Source organism: Leptopilina heterotoma, unplaced genomic scaffold, assembly GCF_015476425.1.
Source record: "Leptopilina heterotoma isolate Lh14 unplaced genomic scaffold, ASM1547642v1 Lhet_121, whole genome shotgun sequence".
NCBI lineage: Eukaryota > Metazoa > Arthropoda > Insecta > Hymenoptera > Figitidae > Leptopilina > Leptopilina heterotoma.
The window spans coordinates 1,405,587-1,413,702 of record NW_025110839.1 but is presented as its reverse complement, the minus strand read 5'-3'; the positions used below and the strand labels follow the sequence as shown (position 1 = coordinate 1,413,702).

Sequence of the window (8,116 nt, the reverse complement as noted above, 5' to 3'; positions counted from 1 at the left end):
TCAGATTCAAAGTTTAAAAAAATTAAATTATTAACTTTTTTACTAATTAATTATTCTTGTTCACTTAATTTAACAAATTTTAATAAAATTCTTCGTAAGAATTCAATTATTTTTATAAATAGTAAATTTTTTGCAAAAATTCAATTATTTTTAAAGAAAATTTTAATAAAATATCACGAACGATTAAAATTATTATTTTCTAAAATTTTAATAAATCCTTCGAGACAATTCAATATTATTTTTTTAAATAGTAAATTCTTTGCAAAAATTTAATTATTTTCAAGAAAATATCACAAAAGAATTCAATTTTTTTTAATTCGTTATAAAATCTTTGGAAAAATTCAATTTTTTCTTAATTCGTTTTAAAATATTTCGAAAAAATTCAATTATTTTTTGAAATTTTAATAAATTCTTCAAAAAAATTCAATTATATTTATAAATATAACATTTAATATTTTTTAAAAAATTCAATTATTTTCTAAAATTTTAATAAAATTCAATAATCAAATGTTGAATTTCAATTAATTAATTTTACTAAAAAACTTTTTTTACATACAAAATAATTTTTTAGAATTAAATTTTTTTTATTATTTATAGATTATTTTTTAGAGTAAAATTGGTTTTTGTTTAAATCATTATTATTACTATTATTAGATTAATATAGTAGTAAAAAAAATGAAAAGAAGAGAAAAGAAAAAATTTTTTAAATAAATAAAAAGAAATTAAAGTACAAAATAATAATTTACGCAATAAACCTTTTTTTTTACAATTTAATTAAATTAAATTCATAAAAAACAATCTTAATTATTTCAATTTTACTTAAGTATTTCCTTTACTATTTTAAATTAAATTATTATTATTATTATTATTATTATTATTATTATTATTATTATTATTATTATTATTATTATTATAGTCTCAGTTCAGTGTAAAAATTGTAAACAATGAAAAAATTAAAAAAAATACTAATAAATTTCAAAAAGCCCGCCAACATTTTTTTAAGTATAGCGAGTTTCTACGTTAGCAAAATTTAGAGGGAAAATTAGCAAATTTTTCTTTTCAAACCTACAAAAGTGTATAATAATAAATGAAAACTATTCATTTTCCAACAAAAAAGAAAGAAGGTGGAAAAATTGAGGAAAAACCCTTCTCATTCTTGTTTGCCAAAGGGAATTTTTCAAGTTGGCAACACTGTTGAAAAAAACCGAATACAGCGCCACGGAAGCATCGAAAAATCAACATCCGGCGAAGCAGGGATGCGCATGTCCCGGTGTTTCTCTTAAAAGAATTAGAATGAAAAAGGACGACGCGATCGTGATTTCATTGTAAAAAACTGAGATGAGTGGTAATTTGACAATTGGAAAATTTTGAGAAACTCTGGACGGGCGCCGGACTTCCGGGTTCCCCTAGGCGAGGGTAAATTCAAAATTCTCAATTTTCTCCTGCGCTTGTGTATTGTTTTCCTACGGTCGTCGTCGGCTAGCTCTCCTGTTTCCCCCCCGAGTCAAAATCCACAAGCCGAACGCGCACAGCAAAATTTATCATTTCTTTTTTTTTCAAAATAATAACAAAAAAAAATAATAATATAAACGATACAAGGAATAATTCACAATATCGACGTGTGTTAAACTATATAGGAGTGCGTGATATAAATTGAAAAAAAACACCGGACCAATAACAAGTTGGGGGGGGTCTCTTGATGTTTCATTGAGCGCTCCTCCATTACCAAAGCTTGTCCGGCACTCGTGTTTCTCGACCGGCCTTCTTAACAACCAAATACCCATCGAGAATCGAGGAATTCGTGAATTTGCTTTTGCAAAAACGGCGTGCACTTACGAAGGCACCAGGTAAATTTCGTCCAGCATTTATCTCTTTTTTTCCATTTTCCTCTCTCTTTCTCTCTGTCTCTCTGTCTATCGCTGCTGCCATCCCCGAATTCAGTTCAGAGCGTTGCGCTCTTATTACCCTTATTCTCGATGATGGGAGTCGACGAAAGGTTAATTCGACGAATCATTATTCACTGAATTCAAGGTGATGGTTGATTTTGAGACAAATTGAGAATATTTTCATTTAACCCGGTGACTCCTCGTGTGCCTTTTACGTTCGCCCTAATTTGTTTGATTTTTTTGTCCCATCTAAAAGTTGTTATTGTGAAAGTTCTCATTTTTCTTATTATCAGCGTGTTCTTTATCTTTGTTTGCTATATATATTAATTTTTTAAGTGCAGTGTTAGTGACTTTTCCCTTTAGAATGAAAAAAACATCTGTTTTTCTCAGTGTTTACGATTTTTTCTCTGTTGTATAAAAAAATAGAATTAACCAGAGTGATCCAAATTGGTATAGGTAGTATTTGGCGGAGGGGAAAATGTATCGAAAAATTTTAATACATGAAAGAAATTTAAGAATTAATTTACTATTACTATTAGTAAATAATTTCAATTAATTTACTGTTACTATTAGTAAATAATTTAAATTAATTTATTATTTACTTTGAATAAAATAAAAATACGAATAAAAATAAATAAAATAAGAACTTACGATTTAAATAAAACGAAAGTTTTATTTAATTTCACATATAATTCTTGTGATTTTTATTATTTTCGTATTCACTATCATTTATCTCGATTATTACTAGCATCGTAACTATCGTTAATTTTTTTTTAAGTTTTTTGACGTTTTACAGGAATTTTTTCCCTTTTTAAGAATAATTTTCAAAATTATTAACATCGAAACTTTTATTTTTAATTTAAAAATGTCAGTGGGAAAATTTTTCTACTTTCGGCGAATATTTACTTACAGATTTGTTTTTTATTCTAAAGGCGAATTTCCCATGAAAATTAATATTTTATTTATTTATTTTCTAGTGAAAATGTGTTTTAATTTATTTTTTACATAAGTACGAATTTGACAAAAAGAAGTTATTGCAAATTCTTTTTCACTGAGTTTGAAATTTTTCAAATTAAAGAATGTACACAGAATAAAAGCACATGATTTTAATTTGATTGGATAGGTTAAATTTATTTGAATTTATAATTATATTAAATAAACAAAGAATATTTATTTATTTATAACTAAATAAATAATATTTATTTATAACTAAATAAATAATATTTATTTATAACTAAATTAATAAAAATAAATATATTAAAGCATTAAAACATAAATTAAAATCATAAAAATGATAAAAAATCATTGAATTTTCTATATTTTCCCCTAATTTTGTCTCTCAATTTTTTAATCTAAATATCGAAATAAATAGAAGTTTTTCTTGAATTTTTGAAAGAAATAAATGAATGAGAAATAGAATTTTTTCTTGAGTTTTTAAAAAAAGGAAATTAATAAGAAGTAGAATTTTTTCTTGAATTTTTGAAAGAAAGAAATGAATGAGAAATAGAATTTTTTCTTGAGTTTTTAAAAGAAGGAAATTAATAAGAAATAGAATTTTTTTCTTGAGTTTTTAAAAGAAAGAAATGAATAAAAAATAGAATTTTTCTTGAATTTTTAAAAGAAGGAAATTAATGAGAAACAGAATTTTTCTTGAGTTTTTGAAAGAAAAAAATTAGTGAGAAATAGAATTTATTGTTTATCGTTAGTTATTATATTGAATATTGATTGAAAATTAATTGAAAAATTTGTATTTAATTTGCATTATCTTATCGTAGAGTTATGGCATCTGGGGCAGGATCCAGTGGCACTGGAAGAGGACGCGGTTCATCTTTGGCAGATAACAAGCCTGAAAACAAAGAGGCTAAGCCAAATCCAAAGATGTCAAAAGCTTTAGGAACGTCAGCTAAAAGGTATTCTATTTTCCTTTTAGTAATAAATATACAAATAATAAAAAATTAATTAAAAGTACAATCGATCAATTATTTACTGCAAACTATTGTTCACTACAATTTATCACCAAATAATTCTAAATTAAATTGTTTCCTTTTTCAGGATACAGAAGGAATTGGCAGAAATTACATTAGATCCACCTCCAAACTGCAGGTCTGATTTTTATCTCTAAAATTAAATTTATATTTAGCATTTCAAATTGTTGCATTTTTGCATTTTTTTTTTTATTTTTTGTCTTTTTTCCTCTATTGAAGTTTAGATAGTTTATGAATTTATTAATGAAAATTTAATTTTATTAATAATTTTACTAATTTCTTTGAAAAAAATTCGATTTTCAGTGCGGGACCTAAAGGAGATAATTTGTACGAATGGGTTTCGACGATTTTAGGCCCACCTGGATCAGTATACGAAGGCGGTGTCTTCTTTTTAGATATTCATTTTTCACCTGAATATCCCTTCAAACCCCCTAAGGTTCGTGAAAGGAATAAATTCTTAACGATACGCTGAATTTTAATTCATATTCATTTTGGTGTAATTATTAGTCAATGATACTCTAATTTCAACGCAACATATTCAGTCGATTTTATGGCGTGAAAAATGGCAAATTTTTACCCTGACCTCTCTCTGATTTTTAAATTCAATTATACAAGACTTCAATAATTTTGTTAAATAAATCATGGTTGACACAGGTCAGGAAATTCAGGGAAAAGTCAGGGATTTTTATTAAAAGTACTGAAAAAAAGTAGATTTTTAGAATTCATAAGAAAATTCTGAATTTTGGTGTTTTGTTTGTCTTAAATTATGAAATTACCATGAATTCTAATGCATAACTTTCAATTTTTTTCTATTTATGACAATATCTTTTTAAATAACTTTAATTCTTGAAGAACTATCACAAAATTATTACTTAGAAATTATTTAATAAATAATTTTACTTAAATATTTCAAAATTAATTGAATTTTGGAAGAGTTGCGATTACAATTTTCATAAATAGATCAACTTCAAAAGGTTTCAATTTAAACTTTTATAAAATTTCAATTTTGAATGAATTTCATTAGAAAGAACATACATTTTTGAAAAATTTTAATAATTCAAATTCTTATTATTTTCAAAAGTTTTAATAAAAAAAATAAAAAAAATAAAATAAAATTTCAACTATTTAAAAAAATAAAATTTCAACTGTTTTAAAAAATTTTCCTCAATTCAATAATTTTCATGATTTTTGTATATATATTTTTTTGGCGTATGTTTCCGATAGAGGAATTTTCGCTTTACTTGAAAAAGAAAAATCGAGATTGATTATTATAATCGAATATTATTTTACAGGTCACATTTCGAACACGTATTTATCACTGCAATATAAATAGCCAAGGAGTGATATGTTTAGACATCTTGAAAGACAATTGGTCTCCTGCTCTAACTATTTCAAAGGTGCTGCTTTCAATTTGCTCACTTCTCACGGATTGTAATCCAGGTAAATCAATTTAACATGTTTTTCAAACATTCTCAGCATTTTTTTTTTTTTTTTTTTTTTTTTTTTTTTTTGACATAAAATTTTCATTTCTAATATTTATTTACACAGAATTTAATAATTGTAGAAATATCATACAATTATTATTATATTTATTGTTACTATAATATAATGATTGAAGACCTCCACGGAATAACGATATATGGCACATTTTAACATAAATGCAATTGCAATGAAAATATGTGCATTATTAAAAAATATGCCTAAACTAATGTAATAGTAAAATTGAAAAAATTGCTATTTTTTACGCAAAATTAACAAAAATACAACTTGTTAACTTGATAATATAAATAGTAAGTAAAAACGCCGTAAAAATTTGAATAAAAATTATGATAATCCATGAACATGCAGACTCCGGTTCCAAATAACAAAATAGTGGGGAATACAAAAATGTTTTTACACAAAGTTCAGACTTCATCTGCTAAAACCTATTTTTTCTACTCTCCTTTCTTTACGATTTGCTTCTAAACAATTTTAATAAAATTCTTTCAAACGATTCAATTATTTTCAAAAATTTTTCAAAATTGAATAATTTTGAATAAATTTAGTATTTTATTACAATAAATTGCCCAAAAGAATTCAATTATTTAAAACTAATTTTTATAAAATTCTTTGCAAACATTACATTATTTTCATAAATAATAAAATTTTCAAGTAAATTCAATTATTTGAAACACAATTTATATCACATTTTTTGAAAAAAAAATCGATTATTTAAAAAGATTTTTATATAATTCTTCAGAAGAATTCAATTATTTAGAAAAAAATTAATGAAGTACTTCGCAAGAATTCAATTATTTTTATAAATAATAAAGTTCTTCTCAATAAGTCAATTATTTTTAAAAATTTTAATAGAATTCGTTGCAAGAATTCAATTATTTTGATTGATAATAAAATTTTAACACAATCAAGATAAAATTTTTTAAAAATATCAATTATTTAGAATAAATTTAATAAAGTTTTTCACAAGAATTCAATTATTTTTGAAAAATTTTAATAAAATTCGTTGCAAGAATTCAATTATTTTTATTGATAATAAAGCTTATCGCAGGATTTCAATTTTTTTAATACAATTTTAAATGAATTGTTCGAAAAATGAAATTTTTCTTAAAAATTCCATTAAAACTTTTCGGAAGAATTCAGTTATTTCCAAAAAAAAATTTGATTTGTTTATTATAATTTAATAATTATTTTCAATACTTTTTTAATTAAATTTCTTTGGAATAATTTAATTATTTTTTAAAAGTTCAAATGGATTTTTTTTGTAACAATTCAATTATTTAAAAAATTTTGATAAAGTTCTTTATAAGAATTCAATTATAATATTCAATTATTCAATAAATTATTTATTTTTGTATTTGAATAATTGAATTCTCATAGAATTTGTTCTAATAAGAATTGATTTAAAAATGAATTTCAGTTAAAATTTTTAATAATGATTGATTATGATAAGGTTTATAGTGTAATTTTTTAGAAATACAAATTCAATTTCAAAAAATATTTGAATTGAAATCTTTAATAATTTTAATTATTGTAATACTGCGCCAAATAATATTTAAATTTTTATTTTTAAATAAAATTATCAAAGTTTTTTGAATAATTTTATTTTAAAATTTGAACAACAAAAAATTGAATTTTGGAAGAATTCAAGTTGTAATTTTTAAAAGGCTTCACATTGAAATCAGTTAAAATATTTTTATTCCTGTAGAAAAATAAATGGGTATTTTAATATTTATTTAAAAAAATTATTTTATACTTTGCTAATCTATGGCTAATCAAAGTTGAAAATTTTAAGCATTTTTAATTGCGCCGTAAATCTTTATTCCATGGAGGTCTTCAATCATTATTATTATAATTATTATAAGCTAATTTAAATATAATAATAGTAATTTTTAATTTATTAACTTTATCTTTAGTATGAATATTCAGGGTTGCCACAAGTCAGGTAATTTAGAGAAAATTAAATTATTCAGGAAAATCGGAAGAATGTCAGAGAATTTTATCAAAAGTACTGGAAAAATATCAAATTTCTAAAATTATTACAAAAAATTCCCGTTTTTGGTGTTTTTTTTTCCTAGTGATCCACAAAAAAAAAGTCAAAATAATGCCTAGAATTTAGAGAAAAGGAAAATTAACTGTTTTTGCGGCAACCCTGAATATTAACAATTTAATTAAAATAAAAAATAAATAACTAGTTAATAATTAAAAACAAAAATCTAAATCAAATTTCCAGCTGATCCTCTTGTGGGTAGTATAGCAACGCAATATCTTCAAAATAGAGAAGAACACGATCGCATAGCTCGTCTTTGGACTAAACGTTACGCGACATGAGCGAGCAGACAAGTTCCTCTTAATTCCCGTCAGACTCGTGCAAATTTTTTATCCGATAATTTCCTCCATCAAAATGAAGCAAAAACAAAAAAAAAGAACAAAACAAAACAAGGCTCAGACTTATTTTGAATTTTTATGTTTGAGCATAATTATAAATTAACACTAATTTTGGAACTTTGGGAATAACAAAATAATTTGAAAAAAATATATATATTTTTGTTGTTGTTGCATATGTGCCTAAATGACAGACAAATGCGCAACGAAATTGACAAAGACGAGTCAGAAAGGACAACCCCCTTCTTATACAATCCCCTCTTTCAATAAAACAAAAAATACCTGCGGAGACTTAGAATTTAACTGGATTTTTTTTATTTTATTTTTTATTTTATTTTAGTTATTGACAAATTTCAATTGATT

General features: G+C 23.4%; 1 protein-coding gene across 3 annotated transcripts; it reads left to right on the top strand.

Annotated features, from left to right (window-relative positions):
* Positions 1-1,264: 1,264 nt before the first annotated feature.
* LOC122511475 (ubiquitin-conjugating enzyme E2-24 kDa) lies at positions 1,265-7,773 on the top strand. Of its 3 annotated transcripts, none has more exons than XM_043626737.1 (6): positions 1,265-1,416; positions 3,662-3,796; positions 3,939-3,989; positions 4,175-4,307; positions 5,164-5,311; positions 7,602-7,773. In XM_043626737.1, the coding sequence occupies exons 2-6, from the start codon at positions 3,666-3,668 to the stop codon at positions 7,697-7,699; spliced, it is 561 nt and encodes a 186-aa protein (XP_043482672.1). In that variant the 5' UTR covers positions 1,265-1,416; positions 3,662-3,665; the 3' UTR covers positions 7,700-7,773. The 3 variants fall into 3 exon arrangements, with proteins under 3 accessions (XP_043482672.1, XP_043482663.1, XP_043482680.1); XM_043626728.1 differs by lacking the exon at positions 1,265-1,416 and adding an exon at positions 1,423-1,847; XM_043626745.1 differs by lacking the exon at positions 1,265-1,416 and adding an exon at positions 1,909-2,031.
* The last annotated feature ends 343 nt before the right edge of the window (positions 7,774-8,116 follow it).

Bases quoted from the DNA above. Each gene is read 5' to 3' on its own strand.
- LOC122511475 (XM_043626737.1), top strand. From the start codon at position 3,666: ATGGCATCTGGGGCAGGATCCAGTGGCACTGGAAGAGGACGCGGTTCA. The intron at 3,797-3,938 runs GTATTCTATTTT...TTCCTTTTTCAG, and splicing joins TTAGGAACGTCAGCTAAAAG to GATACAGAAGGAATTGGCAG. The intron at 4,308-5,163 runs GTTCGTGAAAGG...ATTATTTTACAG, and splicing joins ATCCCTTCAAACCCCCTAAG to GTCACATTTCGAACACGTAT.